Consider the following 22,833-nt stretch of genomic DNA (forward strand, 5'->3'; position numbering starts at 1 on the left):
TAGAGTAGGGGATTGAAAAGAGCAGGTCACATCTACCTGCTTCCTGACAAGCAGTCTGAAAAATTACTACGTATCTTGGGGGTGGGGAGGGAGTACCAGGAGGAAAGATCAGGGAAAACATTCATTGGACATGAAATGAAAGTGTTGATTGATTTTATACCTCTCTAAAGATCTGACAACCAGACTGCTCTGGCATTAGGAACTATTCTGAGAAAACAACAAGGTGGAGAAAGGGAGATCCTGCCAGGTTTGGAGATCAGCAGTGGAAGAGAAACCGTTTTCAGTTCTCTACCGAGTTTAGTCTATTCGGTTTTTCTGTTACCATGACAATAAATACCTAAGCTAAATTTAGTGATAATTGTACCAACAAAAATAGTCCAGAGTTTTGTCAACTGTGGCGTGAAGACTGGGGAAATGCACCCAGGTAGAGCAACTGACAAATATCCCAGCCACCGGAACAAAATGAGCTTGGTGAGACAGGAGGTAGTAGGTAGGAGCCCAGACATTCCAGAAACAGAAATGATGCCTGTGAGGCTGGAGCTTGGACAGAAATGGCAGTGGGTTGGGGACTGGCGGGGGGGGGGGGTGGTTCTTCCAGTCAGAGGTGCCGGCAGGGCCACATCTTGCAGGGCCTCTGAGGGTAAGACGAGATTTTACTCCACATGCAACTAGAAGCCACTTGAGAGTGTAAAGAGGAGAATGACCTGACCTGTTTTAAAATCTCTCAAAATGTTTTTTCTATTTTAAGAAAATAATAAACATATAAATAAATTATATTTAGATGCTAAAAATATCTTTAAAGATTTATTTATTTATTTATTTATTCATGAGAGAGAGAGAGAAAGAAAGGAAGAGCACAAAGGCGGGGAGGGGCAGAGGGAGAGGGACAAGCAGACTCTCTGCTGAGCATGGAGCCCCATGAGGGGCCTGATCCCAGGACCCCAATATCTTGACTGAGTGAAGTCAGATGCTTAACTGATTGAGCCACCCAGGTGTCCCTGAAAATATTTTATATTTGTTTTAAAGTGAATATGGTGGGCAGGGGGTCCTGGGAGGCTCAGTCATTTAAGCATCTGACCCTTGATTTCAGCTCAGACCATGATCTCAGGGTCATGAGATCGAGCCCCAAATCAGGATCTGCACTGGGAGTGGAGCCTGCTTAAGATTCTCTCTCTGCCCCTCCCCATCTACCCCCTCTCCTCCTCTCTCTCCCTTTCAAATAAATAAATAAATAAATAAATAAATTTTATAAATGAAAATGAGTATAAGTAATCAAAGTTCCTCTGAAAACGTTTATAATTTGCAAAATTCAATACATCTGTTTGTACCTATTTAAAACCTATTCTAATTTCAGCTGAGTGAATTTTTTCAGTGTTCTAAATTTCAACATCTTATGAAGGTCTCCATGCTCTAAAATCTTTACTTATATGCCACAGGATTAAATATACATAATTTATTCCTTTTACAAAAGGATGATGAAAAATGAAAGCAATTTCTTTAAGCAGTTATTATGTTAGCTAAAATATTGCTTAAGTACAATCCAGAGAAAAATACTGAACACCTTATAAAGGAATGCTGTCTATCATTGCACCCAAAAGAGACCATGTAAAGACAAAAGACAACAAAAAAATAGTCACTATTTCACTTGAATTTCCAAAAACAAAATCAGTCCAAATTGATATATATTTAATTCTAAAAAAACTTGTAAAACCACTCATCAAAGCGGGAGAATATGCCATTGGCAAGACATACACTAGCCAAATATTTCATACCTTTTATATAGAGAGCGTAATCACAGAAATTCAGCTGTCTTTATATTTCTTATTGAGTAAGAGTTATTTGTCATAAAATGGAATGGGGGTGGCAGGATGCCTTACACAATAAGACTATTAACCATTTTTGCAAATGACTTCTTTATACATTCTTTTTCTGAGATTGAAAATAGTTATGTATTTTTGGATTATGTAGCTAGCACAAAGGAGGTATTTCAAGAATAAACCTACAAACTTGGATCATCTCATCAAATGATGAATGACAAAAATCTCTTTAACTTATTGAGCACATGAAATATTTAAAGAAATATCTAATTTTTATGGCCTTAAGAAATACAGTTAGAAAATTAATCTTGTCTAAATTAATTTTGACAGTATTTTGGCAGATGTATATTTAAAAGAGATTATTCATACAATACTATATTTTAAAGGTGTAATTTAGGGGTTTTTATCGATTTAAACTTGAAAAGAAAATATTCAAGTTATAATGAATGTTAGAAATTATTTTTTATAATGCTGTAGTTAAATTTGACACGTATTTTACCAGACTAGAAATACAGCACTATTAATTAATTGGATACTTAAAGCTTTTTACTATAATGAAACATTCGTTTCTATTGAGTCTCTTGCTGGTTTTGAGGCCCCAGAGAATGCCACTGCAGGCTTTCCCTAGAGACTGCCGTACTGCGGTAGTGCAGGCGGTTCGAAGCAATTAACGATTGCTCTCTGGAAGGCTGCTCGATTTTGAGGAGGTGTCCAGACCTACTGGATAAGAGTGAAGTGATCAAGTAGTGATATTTGCCATGGATGTGTCAAAGAGAGCCTCTTACACCAAGTGCCCCAGAGCTGCCATCCCCATTTGCATCTCTGATGATTTGTCCAAGGTTAGAATGTCCTAACACGTTTGTATCACTAGGGCGTGCTTCTGTTTCATGGCTTGTAGTTCACAGCCATTGCAGTAGATTGAAAGTGGTTTTATTCTACTTTGTGTTCAAAGTCTAAATATGATGAGACATAAAGCCATCTGATATTCCAGTACTTCATTCCTCTTTAGACCAGAGTTTTTCAATGTACGGTCTCAAAAAAATGTGAGTGTGTCAAAACAAGCATTTTGGTTGGGGGGGCGGATTATAATAGAATACAAGAGAATAGAAAGCATCAGAGAATGTCACATGTGGGAAGAGCAGGGATCATTTTGTGAATCTTTTTTTTCAGTGGTATGTATATGTGGGCCACGTTGTGATGTAAAATGAATTACTCTAGGTTGTGATGAGAACATTTTGAAAATCACTGGTTTAGATCCTAGTATTTTTACTTCTGTGAAGAATAAGCTAAAACATTGTTTTAAACTGACACTGACCTTGTCTGAGAAATATCTGAGTAATAGACCAGGACAAATGTCTAGTCCAAAGCTGTCTCATTTCAGTTTTCTGCCTAAAGAGCTGGGCAAAGTTTCTAGGCCAATATATAGTTGTTGGTATTTGTTATCCTGGCATATGGTCTAGTCGTTGATTTGTGTGACCCTTAGAAACTTCCTTAGGAGGCTGAATTCTGTAACAGTCTCATGAAATACTTCAGACTGCCTAGAAAATGATAAACTCAATGACATAATGTCATTATTGGTTTTTTTTGCATTTTATATCTTTAATTTTCCTTCTTTATAATCATGAGCTTAGTTACTTTACTACAGCAATATAAATGCCCATATATTTTAAGAATCCATGATCCTAATATCTCTTGAAACTATTGTAGATAGCCATTTTCCCATGCATTTATAATTAAATCTGATTTGTAATAAATGATATCCCGATTTAATTGTAAATTTGTATATATTCTTGTTTTTCATCTCTCCTTACCAGATGTTGTTCACCACACTCAATGCTGTTTCCATTCCCCTAAAACGTAACATTTATCTACTCATTTATTTATATATTGGTAATCAAGCAAATGTTCATTCTTTGGGTGAAGCTGTAAAGTCTATCTTGAAGATATGTTTTGTGACTAACTCTCTCCCCGTCACCACCTGTCCCTACCAGCTTAGTATCAAAGTTGTTTTTGTCATTCTGTAATGTGATAAGTTTCAAAATAATTCCAAGTCCTAAAGTACGCCCATTGCCAAGCTTTGAGTTATGATTGAAATGTGTGGCATTTTCCATTTCATTAGGTTAAGACATTATAGACAACTCATCCTTGTTCAGAATTGAGATATGTCCTGTCTATTAATCACCTTTAACATTTTTGTTTCAATTAATGGCTTTTTACTATTACTATAGTATAGTGGAGATTGTGGCTGTAATGGGATGAAATATAAGTCATTAGCCAGAATGGTCAGAATGGGGATCAAGAAATGTCTTGGAACCTGAACAGTACCTTCCAGGGCTAAGTGGGTGTAGCTAGAGGGACAGGACAGGAGAAACCAGAATGGAAGGAAAGAATCTAAACAAGAAGGTAATTGTATTATCAGCATAATTTGTCTTCTTCAGATTTTCCTTAGCACTTGATGCTGATGTAGAGAGATACTTAAAGTGTGTCCTCTGTATCAGCGGAACTTTTTAGAAATATATATTATCAGGCCCACATCCCAGAGCGACTAAATCAGAGTCTTTGGGGGCAATGGGGGCCAGTAATCTATGTTTTAGCAATCTCTGCAGATGATTCTTATGCATGCTAAAGTTTGAGTACCACAGCTAGAGAAAACATTGACAAATGGACCTCATGGTCATAATGGTATCTAAGAAAACTACATTTTATTTTATTTTATTTTTAAAGATTGTATTTATTTATTTGACAGACGGAGATCACAGAGAAGCAGGCAGAGAGAGAGAAGGAAGCAGGCTCCCTGCTGAGCAGAGAGCCCGATGGCAGGGCTTGATCCCAGGACCCTGAGATCATGACCTGAGCCGAAGGCAGAGGCTTTAACCCACTGAGCCACCCAGGCGCCCGAAAACTATATTTTAAATGTAATTTTATACTTTCCATAGCATTTAGCTAGATGGATGTCTTAGAGTATTTGTTGTTGAAAAAAATACCATTTACCGAGACTAGTCAAGAAAAACATATAAGAGATTAAAAGTAAGTGAGATATATTTAGTAGTGGATCAAGGAGAGAAATAAAATAAATGGCCTTATGTTATATAAAAGTTTTCTTTGCTTTGCTTTTATAGAACAACGACTCACTCTACACGGACACTAAAAGCTGATTATTATATATTTGTTCTGTAATTCTAGGAGAGCATTTGCATGGAAATACCTCTCTCTAATCCAAAAGAGAGAATCATTCACATAGATGTGCAGTTATCCAGTGCTGCCCTTAATGGACTCAAGCAACTCACTCTGCATCCGCTAGAGTGTATGAACTATGTCGTACAGTATTCTCCAGCGACTACAGGCTATAGAGATGAAAGGTATGGTTTGAGTGTGGCATTTTATTGTTGATCCTTTGAAATAAAGCCTTCAAAAGGATTTTAAGTGACTTATTCAAGTCTACTCAAATAAAAGATGACAGAGCTGACATACCAGCCCAGTTATAATTTTATTTATTTATTGTTTCCAGTTAATACTTTTAGACAGTCACAGGTTCTGTTTCTGTTTCCCCAGAAGGGAGCACATGCTCATAATACAGAAAGGTCTCCAGAGTTGCGTATCACTTGATAGCCTTCACACGAAAATATACAGGTGTTTAAATCAACGAACCAAATTGGATTTAATTAAATTAAAGACTTCTCTTGTTATTGCTCCTGCAAGACATTTGACTTCATTAATGTTTAAATATTTTTCATTCATTCAACAGGCATTTATTAAACAGATATTAATGATGACACTTTTTCTGAATAATGAATTGATCTTCTCATGAAAATGAGACATTTAAAAATAGATCTGCAACAACAGTAGAAGGTGTCACAAAGCAGTTGTCAAATATTGTATTTGAAACCACCTATTTAGGATTTTTTCTGCCAATTTTATTATGCAAACTAAAACCACTGACAAGATTTTGTATATTTTTCTCTACCAGCATTGTTTTTCAGCCAGATGTGGCTCTCGAGTTCTGGTATTTACTGAGATTAACTACTGAATTGCCGAAACCAATCACAATACCAGAAATACAATGTGACCTTGGGAAGTAAGTTCTATTTCATAGATAAAATTGTTTCGTGGAAGGAGAAAACTTTATCTAAAAGAATATTGTTGTAATCCACTTAATCTTTTTGGTAAGACATAAATACATTTTTAGTAGTTGATTTTCTTTTCCAGGGAAGGTTTTATATTTAAACTACCCCATGGAAAATTTATGTGAAAGAAAAACAAATTGGGACTTAGTAAGGAGAGGCTTTTGTTCAGAATCATTATTGCAAGGGAGAGAAAGGGACTACTGAAATAGTTGGAGATGCACATCTCAGAAATCTGAAAGCATCTCAGAATCAAACAGGAAAAGGTAAAGGTGGGACAAGAATAGATTAGCAAACTCTCTGGGGGGAAATCTGGCAAGGAAAGGAGAATGACTGGTGGCAATTGATAGGAAAAGAATCGCCCTGTGATAAACTGACTCCCAGGGGAAGCCAAGGAAGGAGGCATATTTCACTTTATTTGTGCTTGCTCAGGCTTGGGGACAAGCAGAGCTCATGGCCCCATGGGAAACATAGAAGGCTGATTAAAGTTTGGTCAAGGCAAAGCAGAGGGTCAGCAATGGGCAGTGGAGAATACTGGGTCACTTGGCTAATAGCATGTGCCCTTGACATATGACCACTAACACGGTTGAGCTCTTATTACATGTCTGGTACCAGGTTTGATGCTGGTACGTTGGGTAGCCGAATCACAATTCCTACTTTTATTATTTTTTAAGAGGTATTTATTTGAGAGAGAGGGAGTGAGAGAGAGCACGACCAGGGGGAGCAGCAGAGGGAGAGGGAGGGAAGAAGACTCCTTACTGAGTACAAAGTCTGACATGGGGCTCAGTGTCAAGACCCTGAGATCACAACCTGAGCTGAAACTAAGAGCCAGATGCTTAACCAGCTGAGCCATGCAGGGGCCTCCCCACTTTTTAAATTTTTTTATTTTTTATTTTTATTTTTATTTTTTAAATTCTTATTTTTTTAAAGATTTTATTTATTTATTGGACAGGCAAAAATCACAAGTGGGCAGAGAGACAGGCAGAGAGAGAGAGGGGGAAGCAGGATCCCCACTGAGCAGAGAGCCTCACGTGGGGCTCCATCCCAGGACCCTGAGATCATGACCTGAGCCGAAGGCAGAGGCTTAACTCACTCAGCCACCCAGGCACCCCCCTACTTTTATTTTTATTTATTTTTAATTATTCTATAAAGATTACATTTTATTGAGGAATGGAAATCCAATATGAAACAAATAGAATTATGGTATTAATGAATTCTAAATAGTTTATGGGTCTCAGGTCAGACTTCTGCAAAGCTCAAGGTGACATTTATTTACGTCATATTTTAGGGAGCAGGTTTGATTATGTCAGATACAATTGAAAACATGCTTCCATAAATTACTATGCAATAATTCCATATAAAGATGAGGTAATCCCTCATAGCTTAATAGTAAAGATCCTTATCAAATCAAATATTCTTGGAATCATTTTGGTTTCTAGTATGTGTAAAATACAATTATTATCATCTCAGGGTCACAATTTTTTTCATTCAGGATGAGGATTTTTTGAGCCATATCATCTTGAAAGGAAGTTTAAGACCTAAAAGTTACTATGTTGCTCACAGATAGAAACTACATGAATATTTTTTAAGACTATTATGCCTATTAGGGGGATTTGCCTTGGTTTCAAATGGGGTAAGTGAGGTTTACAGATGCTAAGTGATTTGCCCTAGGTCACTAAATGTAGAAAAGAGACCAAGGAGAATGTTCTTGTATATAATTTTCCAGATTCAAACTAGTGGATCTACATAGAAAATCCAATGGAAATCCAAAGATTTGCCCTACAAACCTTTAAAAGATAATAGTCTCTAAACAAATAAATGACATTTGTGAATATAAAAACATGCCAAAATCTCTACATTCTCTAGCAGAAATGTCCTTTGGCCTCTTTCCTGCTTCATATTATAGTATCATACATGATTGTATTAACAATACTTAACAAAGGATGATTAGGAAATACACGAATCTGCAAGAGGGTTTGGTGCAATCTTGCTTCAAACAAAATACAGCATGTTAGGCCTGAAGGCAAGCCTAAAATACCCTGGAAGTAGCATATGTAAAAGAAACAGTATCCATGAGAAATAACATAAAGGGCTTTTAATTAAATATAACTTACAGTGTTGGGCTGATTTTTTTTTTTCTTTTTAAGATTTTATTTACTTATTTGACAGATGGAGATCACAGAGAGGCAGGCAGAGAGAGAGGAGGAAGCAGGCCCCCCGCTGAGCAGAAAGCCAGATGTGGGGCTCGATCCCAGGACCCTGGGCTCATGACCTGAGCTGAAGGCAGAGGCTTTAACCCACTGAGCCACCCAGGCGCCCTTGTTGGGCTGATTTTAATGGCACAGTAGATCCTCCAGTATTGTTTTTGTTACCATTCCAAGTTGTCTTTCCTGCATTTCAGTCACCACTGATAGATGAAACTTTAGGTCTCAGATTTTTTTTTTTGTCCAAAGGACAATACACAATTCATGCTTTTAAAGAGCATGTGCACTAATGGGCAAATCAGTACCTCTTTGTTAATTTATCTCCCTTAGCACTCCAGCAGAGTGTTGCATTCTCCCAGTGCCAGATCTGTAGCTGAAGAAATCGGTAGCAAGTCCTTTATTAAGGAAGTGGTCCCAGTAAGAACAATCAGTGAGAGAATAGGGGGAGCAGGGTAAGAAAGGGGAAGAAGCTAAGCAAGGGTGTGATGGCAGGTGTAGCCCCAGACTATCTGATCCTGCAGAGAGCTCTGTAGCATAAATTACATCTCAGAGTTGGTCCTGTCTTAATGCAATGATGCTTGGCTTTTGAATTCCCATACTAGTCACTCTAAGCTTTCTTGGGAAGAGGTAAAAACTCCCAAGCACTTCTACTGCCTATAGAGTTGAGGAGACAGCAGGACCCACCGGCAACAATCTGGTCTCAGATGAAGATAAACAACCAGTATGTAGAAGTTGGGATCTGAGGGAAGAGTACTGGTAAAAATCTTTCAGGGGAACTGGTTGGGGTGCCGGCAGTGTCTGCTTTCACTTACTAACAAACTTATTTCTAGTTTTCTATTTTTTCTTGTTTTAAAAATAAATGAATGTATGAAAACTATATACGTACATAAAGTATTAGTAAATGTAATACACTTAATGTGAAAATATTTAGCACAACCAGTTTTACAATCATGGTTTTTTTCTTTATTCCACTGAAAGGTGCTCACCTTTTCTCATTCTTTTTGAATTCTTGTTACTTTTGGTCATGTTGTTCTAAAGCATAATTTCTTTTTATCTAAGTTATACTGTATATAATTAAAAGTTGCAAAATAATAATAGATGTTTGAGAGTAACTACTTTTTTAGCCAGCCTTATTCTGGATCCTTATCCTCTTTGGAAGTTTGCATGGCTGTTAATTGTATCCAATGTCTTTAAAATGTTTAATAAATCAGTGTGGCTTTATTTTCATACACTTTTCTAGGTAGTTGGGGGTCTCTTTCAATATGGAAATACATGACTTTCAGTTCTGGAAGTCTCAAATTATGCCATCTATTTTCTCTCTTCTTACAACACCTTTGTTTTAGTTTTAGAGCTTGGGGGCTATTTTAATTTTCTTATTTTTTGGTCTTTTTTTTAACCAGCATCTGTGCTTTTGCATTCAGTTACATTTACCTGAATTTATCTTCTATTCTTTCTGTTGAATTTTTGTGTCAGCCATCAACATCCCGTACCACTTTTGTTGCTGTTGTTTGGATGTTTCTTTTACATATTTCTGGGTTTTTAAAAATTATAACGTTCTGTTCTTATTTCATGTTGATAATATTTTTTCTGATATGCTTAAGATATGAATGGTCATTTTAAGAGGTCTTGGTCTTTGTCTTTAGTTATAAATTTTGTTCTCCTTTTTCCCTATTCAAAACTTTCCCTGATACTTGTGTTGCCCATATTTAAAGATCTATTTATTTAATTGAGAGCGAGAAAGAGAATGGGGGGGGCAGAGGGAAACAGAATCCCAGGCAGACCCCCTGCTGAGTGCAGAGCCCAAAGCCGAGCTCGAACTCAGGACCCCGAGATCATGACTGGAGCCAAAATCAAGAGTTGGATGCTTAACCCACCTAGCTATCTGAGCTCCCCTTGCTCATATTTAAATGTGAGGCTCTAAAATAATAGTCAGGACTTACCCATTTGTGTTGTTCTGTGTACCATTCTTGATTTATTTCCTTGGCTGCAAAAGAATTTTTTATTGTTTTTCGACTTTTGGGTTTTTTTTTTCCCAGTTTGGTGTATTATGAAACATGTTGTTTATAACATTGTATACGCTTTTGTTGCACATATGTGCTCATTTCTGCTGGGTAGAAACATAGAAATGCAATGTCACTTTAATTTAGTGGGTAACAACAAAAAGTTCAAAATTGGTTGTATGTATTTACACTCCACTGGCCATATATGAATGGTAGTTGTTTTACATCCTCAAGAACATGGGTATTGTAAGACGAATTTTAACCATTGTGCCATGTGTAAAGTAGTACGTCAATGTACTTTTTTAAAAAAGATTTATTTATTTATTTATTTATCTGAGGGGCGGAAGGAGAGAACAGGGGAAGGGCAGAGGGATAGAGAGAGAAAGAATCTCAACAGACTCCACATTGAGCCCAGAGCCCAATGCAGAGCTTGTTCCCATGCCCCTGAGTTCCCATGACCTGAACTGAAATCAAGAGTCAGAGCCTAACTGAGCCACCCAGGCACCCCTTCAGACTTTTTTTTTTTCTTAAGTGATCTCTACATCCAGCATGGGGCTTGAACTCACAACCCTGTGATCAAGAGTCACACACTCCTCTGACTGAGTCAGCCAGGCACCCCTATGTCAATGTACTTTTAATTTACGTTTCTCTCATGACTAATGAGGTTGAGCACCTGCCATATGTTTATCTTTTTTGAAATTTTTGTTCATGCCCTTTGATCATTTTACTATTAGTTTGTCTGTATTTTCCCTTATATCTTATAGTTCTTTATATGTAGTGGCTACAAACCTTTGTGGGTTATACATGTTGCAAATACCTTTTCTTATCTTGTGAATTTCCTTTTCAGTCTCTTAGTGGAGTCTTTTAGTGACATTAAATTCTAAATTTTAATGTAGTTTATCAGCCTCTTTGTTTTCTCCAATTCTTCTATATTCTAACATCACTAAGACAAACATCACTGTCATCATAAATAGTTCTCATGTTTAGATCCACAATGTACCTGGAGTTGATATCTGCATGTGATGTGAGAGAAACATCAGTTAGGAGGTCATTACACTAATTCAGGACCAAGATGATAGCAGGTTGGACCAAAGGATTGCCAGTGATTGTGGAGAGAAGTGTTCAGTTATGGTTTATTTTTTAAAGTAGAGCTAATGAGTTTTGTTCACTAGAAATATTTGAGGCGTAAGGAAAACAGGAGGGCATGGATGACACTAAAGTTTTTGACCTGAGCAACTGAAACTAAAGATGTGACATTAACTGAGATAGAGGAGACTATAAGAAAACCTGGTTTGAGGGTAAGTATCAAGAGCTCAGCTTGGGACCTGTAAATTTGAAGTTTCTATTAAACACCTGAATGATGATTAGGAAGTTTGAGAAAAAGCCTGGAGTACAGTGGAAGTATTCATGTTGGAGATACACTATTTAGTTGTTCCCAGGTTTATGTCAAGCGTAAGCAGAGACGAATGGAATAAGTTGTAGGACTCAGCACTTTTAAGTCAGAGACAGCCTCAATTATAATCTATGATTTGCCTTACAGATTATTATTAACGAATTTCAGAATGATAGTGGTCACTTACTAAATAATTTGCAAAATGAAATTAATTGAATTCAGTCACCCCAGGAAACTTTAACATATTGGAGGCATTTTTTGTTTTATCCTTTTATGGTAAGTGCATTCTTCTTAGGAGTTCGTGATATTTTCTCATCACTGGTGTTTTTTTTTTTTTTTTTAAGATTTTATTTACTTAGAGGGAGAGCATGTGTTGGGGGAAGTTCAGAGGGAGAGGAAGAGAGAGAATCTCAAGCAGACTCCCCACTCAGTGTGGAGCCTGATGTTGGGCTTGATCTCACAACCCTGAGATCATGACCTGAGCTGAAATCAAGAGTCAGACACTTAACTGACTGAGCCACCCAGGCGCCCCGGCACTGTGCTTTTTTTTTGTTTTGTTTTTTTTGTTTTTTTGTTTTTTGTTTTCAGTGTCTTCTTATTTTGAAAAAGTTTAAGACTCAAAAGAAGTTGAAAAAATAATTCAGAGTTCACACATACACTTCATCCTGGAAATGGTTTTTAAGGTGCTACCACTTGGTTCTCATTAAAATTACCTTCTTGGTGCATCTGGGTGGCTCAGTTGGGTAAGTGGCCATTTCTTGATTTCAACTCAGGTCATGATCTTGGGACCCTGGGATCGAGACCAGCATGGGGCTCCATACTAGCAGGGAATCTGCTTCAGGATACTTCTCTTTCCCTCTGCCTCTCTACATGCTTGCTTACTCATTCTCTCTCTCTTGCTCTAAAAATAAATAAATATATATTTTTAAAATTACCTTCTTATTTTTCATTGATTTGACAAGTAATATTATTTTAATTTTCCATTTTATTCTGTATTAATAAGTTTGAAACAGTCTTGATGAAAAAATATTTTATTGTGACTGTTTAGAAATGAGTAACCCAAGGAAAAAGTACAACATTTTAAACTCGAGAAATTTAATTTTGTCCCTAAATAATAAATATATGCATCAAAAATCCTCAGTATACACATTTGTAATTACAAACTTCATTTCTTATTATTGGGAAAACTAGCAATTAAAGAAAAGATTTATTAGATTCAATTCAATCAAAAAACTTTTTCCGGATGAACAATGAATCAAGTACCTCTTCAGTTTGTATGTTTTGCTCCTTGGTCCACTGGCAATCACAGGCTACATACACTTCTTACTTTTTCTATCTTTACCCATTTCAAATGTCATCAAGTTATATTAATCTTTGCCATGAAATTGATTTTAATTTCCACAGAACTTACACTATTTTTTACTTTTTTATATTCCACACATAAATGAGATCACACAGTATTTGTCTTTCTCTGAGCCATTTCACTTAACATAAAGTCCTCTAAGTTCATCCATGTTGTTGCAAACATCAGGATTTCCTTCTTTTTTAAGTTTGAATAGTATTTCATTGTATAGTTCACATTTGTGGAAGAACATATCTTGGCCACTGTGAATAATGCTGTAATTAACATGGGAGTGCAGTTACGTCTTTGAGATACTGATTTCATTTATTTTGGATATATACCCAATAGTTGGTATATACTCAATAGTTGGGATCCAATTGTTGGATCATATAGTACTAATTTTTAAATTTTTTTGAGGAACCCTCCCATTGTTTGCCAAAGTGGCTGTTCCAATTTATATTTCCATCAGTGGGGTACCAGTGTTCCATTTTCTCCACATCCTTGCCAACACTTAATGACAGCCATCCTAACAGGTGTGAGGTGGTATCTCAGTGTGGTTTTACACTGCATTTCTGTAGGATAATAGTTTTCATGCTATACATCAAAAGGTATTAGAAATGATGGTAAAGTGAGAATTAGGAATCCTCTTGATTAGTTTTTGCTTTGAAAATAAATACCAGCCATATTTTTTTTCGGTATTTACTCATCATTGGTTTGGATCTTTTCAATGTATTGGACAGAACTTGTGAATTTATTATTACTCATTATTATTATTTCTAGACTATGTTAACCTTTTTGCCTGAATTTAATAGTTACAAAATAGTGAGTAAATATTGCTCCAAAAACAGTGATATATTCTACTACTCAGTGTGGAATAACATTTGGTCTCAGAAGTAGAAAATCAAGGACTAATTTAGCAAAGTACCATTAGTGCATACATGATTATTCTTATTTTGAAACTCATACAAGTCATTGTACTAGTTTCCTAGATCTGTCATAACAAGTATCACACACTGGGTGGATTAAAACAACAGAAATATATAGTCTAACAGTTCCGGAGGCTAGAAATTTGAAGTCAAGGTTTCAGCAGGACCATGCTCCCTCTGAAACCAATAAGGGAGAATCCTTCCTTTCCTCTTGTGGCTTCTAGTACTTACCATCAATCCTTGGTATTCCTTGATTTAGAGGTGCATCTCTTCAATCTCCTCCTCCATTGCCATATGGTCATCTTGTCATGTGTCTTCACATTATAAGGACACCAGTCATAGGGATTAAGAGCCACTCTATTCCAGTATGATCACATCTTAGCTAATTACATCTACACTGACCCTCTTTCCAAATAAGGTCACATTCTGAGGTATTGGGAGTTAGAACTTAAATATATCTTTTTTGGGTATGCAGTTCAACCCATGATAGTCATCAAATTTATAAAATTATCATTGAACAAGTTTATGAACAAGTTTACTTACTTCATTTTTCCTTCCAGGTATGCCACTCATATCATTCCTTTAGTTAATCCTACACATGAGACCTTAGAATTGCAAGCAACAAACAGTAATCCTGAGAATTTTGTCTTGGATGTTAACAGATCATCAGTAAGTATATTTGGAAAGCCCAGTAACCTACCACTATTAGAGCATTTTTCTTTTTTTTTTCTTTTTTCTTTTTTAATTTATTTATTTGACAGACAGAGATTACAAGTAGGCAGAGACGCAGGCAGAGAGAGAGGAGGAAGCAGGCTCCCTGCTGAGCAGAGAGCCCAATGCAGGGCTGGATCCCAGGACCCTGGGATCATGACCTGAGCTGAAGGCAGAAGCTTAACCCACTGAGCCACCCAGCTGCCCCTAGAGCATTTTTCAATACTGAGTACACTGTGGGGTATTATCATTTGATTTATTAATAAGGTTTCATATGCTTCAAATTTAAAAATAGTATTTATATATATACACATTCCCCCCCCTTTTAATTGATCAAAGAAGCCAATATTGTGTCCATATAAATTTTTAAAATTCTATATGCTAGTGTCATACTCATTATCACTGGACTCTCAGTAAACTGGTTGTGCTTTATTGCTGACCATTTTAGTAATCACATTTAGTAATCACATTTGGAAACCATTTCCCAGTAGTATGATATTGACTCAGCAATTTTTCTGTTTCCAGGGTTCCGAGAGGCTAGTTTCTTCCAGCACTTGAGTTCCCGCCCATCACCTGTCCCCCACTTCCAAACAATGTGAACAGCTCTGACCCTCTCTCCTTTCTCTACCCCATTTTCTCATTCCTTGGTCCCTAGCAGAGAGTAGAACCAGTCAATGGGCCCAATCACTTATCTCCTCCCACAAGTAACAAAACAAGATCTGAAGGTTTAGCATCAATATCTTTATTTCCAAGCGTATGATACCAAATATGCCCAATGAATACCAAAACCATGTTTTCAGGTAAACTTCAAAATGATAATTTTTTTTTTAAATATTCCATCCACCCATTTGACAGAGATCACAAGTAGACAGAGATGCAGGCAGAGAGAGGAGGAAGCAGGCTCCCTGCGGAGCAGAGAGCCCGATGTGGGGCTCCATCCCGGGACCCCAGGACCATGACCTGAGCGAAGGCAGAAGCTTTAACCCACTGAGCCACCCAGGCGCCTCCAAAATGATAATTTTGATAGATTTTTTTCTTCAGAGGATCTCACAGAAAATCATGAAACCCTGTTAAGTAGATATAATATTTAAATAAAGGCTTTTACTATTTGCTACTTAATGATTAAGAAATCTACAATGTGATTTCATTTGTATCTTAATACCTATCTCTTATCAATGAGTGGTTGCCAATTAATAGTATCATGATATGAAATTAGTTCTTAACTGCCATGATGTGTCAGATTAGGTATCACTAATTATTATATTGCTAAAATTGCATATATAGGTTATCTTAGAATAAGTATACTAAAATGTACACACATGCTTGTATTACTTAACACTGTATTTTCCATAAATTAAACAGAATATGGTGGTCAGGATATGGTTTATAAATATCTGAAATTCCTTATTAGAAAGTGGTGTTTTTATATTCTTTATATCACCACTTTTACAGAAGAATATGAACTGTGGTCTAAGGGAAAACAAATGTGGTATATTTCAGGTGTCATCTTATATTACATAATGAAGAATATGGACTCTGCTTTAACATTTTAACCATGGTTTCTTGTCCATTCATTCCTTTATACATTTGTCATACATACTTTTGAGCTCTGAGTATGCATTTAACTTGAATATTGGAAAACAACTCAAAAATAAATTTATAGATGAGAAAAATACTATTATATATTAGAGAACAAATAGGAGCACACATTAGTGGTAATGATAATAAATGGAAAGACTATATGTATACACACACTCATACATATATAATTTTATATATGTATACACACATACATATATAATTTTATTCTTGGCTTTATTGTATAGTATTCATGTTTACATAGGTAAGGATTTTAAAATATTGATGTTTACTCATAAATCCTTCAATAAGTAAGTATAGACTGATTATCAAGGAAAATAATGATGTAAAAAACTTGCTTCCCATCAACTATATACTATGAAAAATTTCAAACAGTTGCAGAAGTTGAAAGAATAGTACAGTGCACAAACTTATACCTTCTACCTTGGTTCTTATGTTAATGATTTGCTACATTTGTTTTCTTTCTCTTACATTTCTTACTGTTCAGTCTGAAGGTAAGTTATAGGCATCATGCTATTTCAACACTAAGTACTTCAGATTATATTTCATAATAGCATAATTAATCTCCCACATCATCTAGTATCTTGTCCAAATTTAACTTTACTCAGCTGTTCCGATAATCTTTCTCTCTTCAGCTAAGATCCAGTGTAAACTCACATATTGGAATTGGCTATTATGATGACACTTGCTTGTAATTAAATGTTTGCAAGTTTCCAAAAGGTCCTATATTTAACATAGTATTTATATCCCATTACACTAAACCAGTACATTTGCTACAGATAAATTGCAACCAATAGTGTTTATCTTCCTTTCCTTGAAACCATGAGATTTTTCAGTGAATTTTACGTGAAAATAAAGGAATTTTATTGAGTTACTGTTTGGTTATATACGCTACCTCAATCTGCACCATATGCTTCTGACATATATTTAGGGAAGAGGAATTTGAGGCCAGAGAAGCTAAAATACTTAAACCACGTGGTTAGTAAGTGGTGGAACTAGAATTAAAATCCAAGTTGATGTAGTAGTATGTGGTTTTTCTAATGAAGCAGATTTCTTTATATCTATCTATCTATATAGAGAACTTTTTTCATATTTGCTAAATTGAAAGAATATATGAAATACAACTTTTTTTTGCTAAGGTTGATATTAAAATTAATTTGTACTCCTTATTTATACATAAACTTAAGTGATTAACTCTCAGTGTGAGAGCCAGCCTGAGATAAAAATATTTGCAATAGATAAACCACACATATATAGAGTAAGGAGGTGACTGTTATAAATATAACAATAAATTGTGTTTGTATTCCATGGTCATTATCAGAGCATTATCATTAAGCACTAAGTGCTACATTCTACAAGGATTCGAATGACACTACTGTATTGTAGTTTTTGTATTTTTTTTAAGATTTTATTTATTTGACAGAGAGAGCACAAGTAGGCAGAGAGGCCGGCAGAGAAAGAGGGGGAAGCAGGCTCCCTGCTGAGCAGAGAGCCCAATGCAGGGCTCAATCCCAGGACCCTGGGATTGTGACCTGAGCCGAAGGCAGAGGCTTAACCCACTGAGCCACCCAGGCGCTCCTAAAAGCAACAGTTTTGTCAAATGCTTTTTCTGCATCTATTGAGATGATTATTTAATTTTTATCTTTCTTTTTTTTCTTTTTTAAAGATTTATTTATTTATTTATTTGACAGACAGAGATCACAAGTAGACAGAGAGGCAGGTAGAGAAAGAGGAGGAAGCAGGCTCCCCGCTGAGCAGAGAACCCAGTGTGGGGCTCGATCCCAGGACCCTGGGATCATGACCTGAGCCGAAGGCAGAAGCTTTAACCCACTGAGCCACCCAGGTGCCCCTCATTTTATCATTCTATAAGAGTTGATGTTAAATATTATATTATTCACAGTATAGCATTTTGTTGGAGTTGCTGGCTTCTTTCATAATCTCTAGAAAGGTAACTCATTCTAATACTGCTCAGACTCAAGTTATTCTAACAGGTCACACCTTGAGTGTGTGTGTGATAGGACAAAAAGGAACACTTCAATGTATACTAAAGAAACCTTCCTTACTTCTATGCTTACAATCAGTTCATCTCTTTTGACATCACCGGGGCTAAAAGTTAGGTTCTCGGTGGTTTCACATGTATCTTGGGATGATTTATTAGCTATAGGTTCTTAAAAGAAATGCTTATTTCTGTTATTTGGGGTTCTTACTCAGCTTATATGGGGTTCTTACTCAGCTCTAAAGATTCATCCTGATTTCCTTTTATAAAGTGAGTAACTCCCTGTGGTCATTTCCTGGAGGAAGAACATGGGGTAAACACTACTAAACACTATTTACTGTGGCCATTATACCAGTCTTCACCAAGCAGACATACTAAGAATGGGTAGCACATACAAGGCAACACACTAATCACACGAAAATCAACCTGGTGTATACCTAGCATGCAAAGATCCTGGCTCAAACAAAAGCATTGATTTTTTTTTTTTCTCTCTCTGAATTTACATAGCTGACCGTCTCTCCTCACTCCATCAAAGAGGTATCTGTTCACTTTTTTCCTTCGGCTCTTGGAAGAACTGGTCATCAAGTTTCTATCACCTTCTGCTGTACTCAGGTATGATAGACTATTCTTGGACCAAGTCAAGTTCATTAAATTTCAAAATCAGTAAATAAGTCTAATTCATTCACTTGACATATTTTACAAGCAAAACAAGTTCATTATAGGGGCACCTGGGTGGCTCAGTGGGTTAAAGCCTCTGCCTTCCGCTCAGGTCATGATCTCAGGGTCCTGGGATCGAGCCCCACATTGGGCTCTCTGCTCAGTAGGGAGCCTGCTTCCTCCTCTCTCTCTCTGCCTGCCTCTCTGCCTACTTGTGATCTCTGTCAAATAAATAAATAAAATAAATCTTTAAAAAAAAAAGTTCATTATAAATTATTAATTAAATGAACTTTTGGAAATGCAGTATACATTGTGCATGTGGAGGCATCTAAAGAAGGCATTTTTAAAATTTTTATTTATTTATTTGAGAGAGAGAGATGACAAGTAGGCAGAGAGGCAGGCAGAGAGAGAGGGGGAAGCAGGCTCCCCGCTGAGCAGAGAGCCCGATGCGGGGCTCGATCCCAGGACCCTGAGATCATGACCTGGGCCAAAGGCAGAGGCTTAACACACCGAGCCACCCAGGCGCCCCAAAAGAAGGCATTTTTAAATCCTTAGATTACTTGAGTGAAGATGAATATATAACCAGATTTAAAATATAGGTATTTTAATGGAAATGCCATTTTGTTAGCATTTATGTTAATTTCCTGACTTAATGTTTACTCATATTTTCATGAACTTAAATATGAAACTGTAGAAAATGTGATCTTACAAATATTGTATTATTCTTTCATACTATTTCATCTGTACGGTGTTACTGATTAATAATAATTTTTTAAAAGCAGCAATAGTTAAGGGGCACCCTGGATGCTCAGTTAAACATCCAACTCTTGGTTTTGGCTCAGGTCATGATCTCAGGGTCCTAAGATCAGGCCCCACATTGGGCTCCACACTCTGCACAGAGTCTGCTTGAGATTCTCTCCCTCTGCCCCTCATCCTGTTCACACACACTCTCTCTCAAATAAATAATATCTTTTAAAAAATAAATAAAAAACAAAAATAATAATAATAATTTTTAAGCTTCTCTAAACTTGCTACATGCCATTCTAAGAATTTTATCAACTCATTCTCACCACAGTCCTATGGTAGAAATATCAATTCATTTTATGAATCGGGAAACAGACACAAGGAAATTAAGGTCAGGCAGTTAGTAAGAGGTTTAACTTGGACCTGAACCCAGGACATGTGACTTCAGCCTGTCTTCTTGACTGTTTTTGCAGCTACCTACAGACTATTATAACTCTGTTACTGCCAATGAAAATTTTACATAACTTTTGACAATTATTATTACTTTTTATTTCTTCGAGTGTTATGAGGAGGAATGTAAATGGAGATATGTGCTTTAAATCCTACAGGACACCAAGGAGCTTACAAAACATGCCACCTGAGAGGCAATGGAATAAAATATAATACAGGGGACCCCATGTCAGTGCAAGACCTGTGGGTGACTGGAGTATCCTCCTTTCCAAGAAAATGTGTAATTTGCCTTCAGAAGAAAAAATCTGAGGCTATTAAATTTCTTACATGATGACTGACTTTTACATAAACTGAAGCAATGTTCTGGAAGTATGCTTGATTCTCATAAATATTAAAAATAAAAAACAATGATCCTTTTCATACAGAAGAAGGAAAGTATAGTAGAGATTATTTCCTTCTACAAAAATACTTTTAACAAGGCAGAAATATTTTTAAAAACATTTATTTATTTATTTTAGGGAGAAAGAGCATGCAAGCAGGGGTGGGGACAGAGGGAGACTGAGAGAATCTCAAGCAGACTCCTCACTGAGTGCGGAGCCCAATATGGGGCTCCACTGGGGTCCTCACAGCCCTGAGATCATGACCTGAGCTGAAATCAAGAGTTGGAGGCTTAACTGACTGAGACACCCAGGCACCCTGGAATTGGATATTTAAAGGTTGTGCTGTGTCTTCTTTCAAAAAAGTTTGAGATAAAGATGGGCGAAAACTTTACTTTGTTTTTTAATGCATGTGATTGTTTGGATACTTTTTAATTCCCCTCTCTGAACCCAGGGATAATGTAAGCAATGCCAGGGCAGTTGTTGGATACTAGTGTTCAATAATGGTGGGATATGGTTTAATTTAGAAGCTCCAATATTCCAGGCTACTTGGTGAAACCTGAAAACATGGCCTTCTTGTTTTTGTAGTTCAGCTCATTCCCAGTGGTTTAAAGTAACTTCATTTCTGTCATCCAGGATTGATTTTTATTAAGTAGCCAAAATAAGTAATTTATGTAAAAAAAAGTTGTGAATATAATTAAACCCTGTTGCTTGATTCCCGTCATTCTATTGTGTGGAATCAGGACATTGTAAGTGAAAATATATTGCACTTGTATTCTGCTAGTAGAATCTCTAACTAAAAGAAGTGCAGGCATTTGAAGATACGTACAGATAAAATTTACCTTTAATCCTTCCTATGCGGAGACAGCATTTTATGGGTTTACTGTCACCAACTGTCCTAGTTTGAAACAGTCTTAAAAGTTTTCCTCTTTTATTGGAGGCTTGGACACATCTACGTAGTTTAAGAGATTATAAACTAGGTTATTGTTTGTTGGTTTTCATTTTGTGACCTCTTTATTAATTTGGAACGTTAGCAAAGTATTCAGTGCAGAACAGAGTCACAGTCTGTTGTGCTCTCAGGACTTTTATTCTAAATGAACACAAAGGGAACATTTTCAAACAGTGCTCTGCAGGTTTATGAAACCCAGATAAGAACAATGGCTACATGCAATCTCCTTCATGTAATTTTTGAGCCATTCTTCCTTGTCATGTCATAACAGAACATACATTGTCCTAGGCAGTAGGGATAAATACTGTGGCATGCAGATATGCATACTTCCTTTTTTTTTTTTTTAAGATTTTATTTATTTATTTATTTATTTATTTGACACAGAGAGAGAGTTCACAAGTAGGCAGAGAAGCAGGCAGAGAGAGAGAGGGAAGCAGGCTCCCTGCTGAGCAGAGAGCCTGATGTGGGGCTCGATCCCAGGACCCTGAGATCATGACCTGAGCTAAAGGCAGAGGCTTAACCCACTGAGCCACCCAGGCACCCCTGCATACTTCCTTTTAATGGGACTTCAATCTGTGCCTCACCATCTCAGCCTTCATGTGATAACCATCTGAATTTCATTTGAAAATCACTCTAGGATTTTGGAAACTTCATGTAGTGTTTACTATCCAGTTTGATAGACAAACTGATTTTTAAAAAAAAAACCCTGAGCATAAATACAAGGTTTTCATTAAGATTTCTCTTTGATACTGCTATAAGTAACCTCATGCATAGAAATATGTTCCATAGTTGAGTATTAATCTTTTGCTCTCTTTTTTTAGTGCAGAAATACATTGAATATTCAATAAAATCAGAAGGAATTTGGAAAATAAAAATTATATAATGATGCAGATTAAATATTAACAACAAAGTTTTTTTTTTTTAAATATAAAGATTCATTTATTTATTTTAGAGAGCGCATGAGTGGGGGGGAGGCAAAGAGAGAGAGAGAAGCAAACTCTCCACTGAGTGGAGCCCAACATGAGACTCCATCTGAAGACCCTGAGTTCACAACCTGAGCTGAAATCAAAAGTCAACTGACTGAGCCACCCAGGCGCCCTGCAATATTTCTTATCTACCAAGATTTTTATGCATATTACATTTATTAAGTGTTGCAAATAAAATGTATGCGATTAGGATATATATGTCATGCATGTTTATCTTTAAACAGTTTAAAGAATGGATATTCTACCTCTCTGGAGTAGGACTGTTCCCCCAGCCTATAGATGTAGAAAGAGTAACCACATACCTCCGTCTTCATTCATCTATTGTTATACCTTTCCAAAATCCCACCAAGGAAGATGTTTTGGTCAATATTATACTAACAAGTAAGTTAATATATTTTATATATGTTATTTTGTAATCATTAATCAAACTTATTTTATCACAAAATCCAACCATATTAGGGGTAATGCACAATTTAGAGATCCATTAGCTATTTCAATAGTATTACTTTATAAAAGAGAAAACAAGGTATGAGAGATGAAATATCTTGGCTGAAATCACAA

The 22,833-nt window shown here is 36.3% G+C and overlaps 1 protein-coding gene across 1 annotated transcript in view; it reads left to right on the forward strand.

The window, feature by feature from the left end:
• CFAP47 (cilia and flagella associated protein 47) overlaps positions 1–22,833 on the forward strand; it is a gene marked incomplete at its 5' end in the record, with an annotated part of 422,483 nt that overhangs the window by 279,765 nt on the left and 119,885 nt on the right. The window contains 5 exons of the mRNA XM_080795480.1: positions 5,001–5,176; positions 5,785–5,892; positions 14,364–14,472; positions 18,617–18,721; positions 22,497–22,653. Of these exons, the coding sequence (XP_080651606.1) occupies positions 5,001–5,176; positions 5,785–5,892; positions 14,364–14,472; positions 18,617–18,721; positions 22,497–22,653 (655 nt within the window). The remainder of the gene's footprint in view (positions 1–5,000; positions 5,177–5,784; positions 5,893–14,363; positions 14,473–18,616; positions 18,722–22,496; positions 22,654–22,833) is intronic.

Source organism: Martes martes (assembly GCF_963455335.1).
Source record: "Martes martes genome assembly, chromosome: X".
In the NCBI taxonomy this organism is placed as follows: Eukaryota; Metazoa; Chordata; class Mammalia; order Carnivora; family Mustelidae; genus Martes; species Martes martes.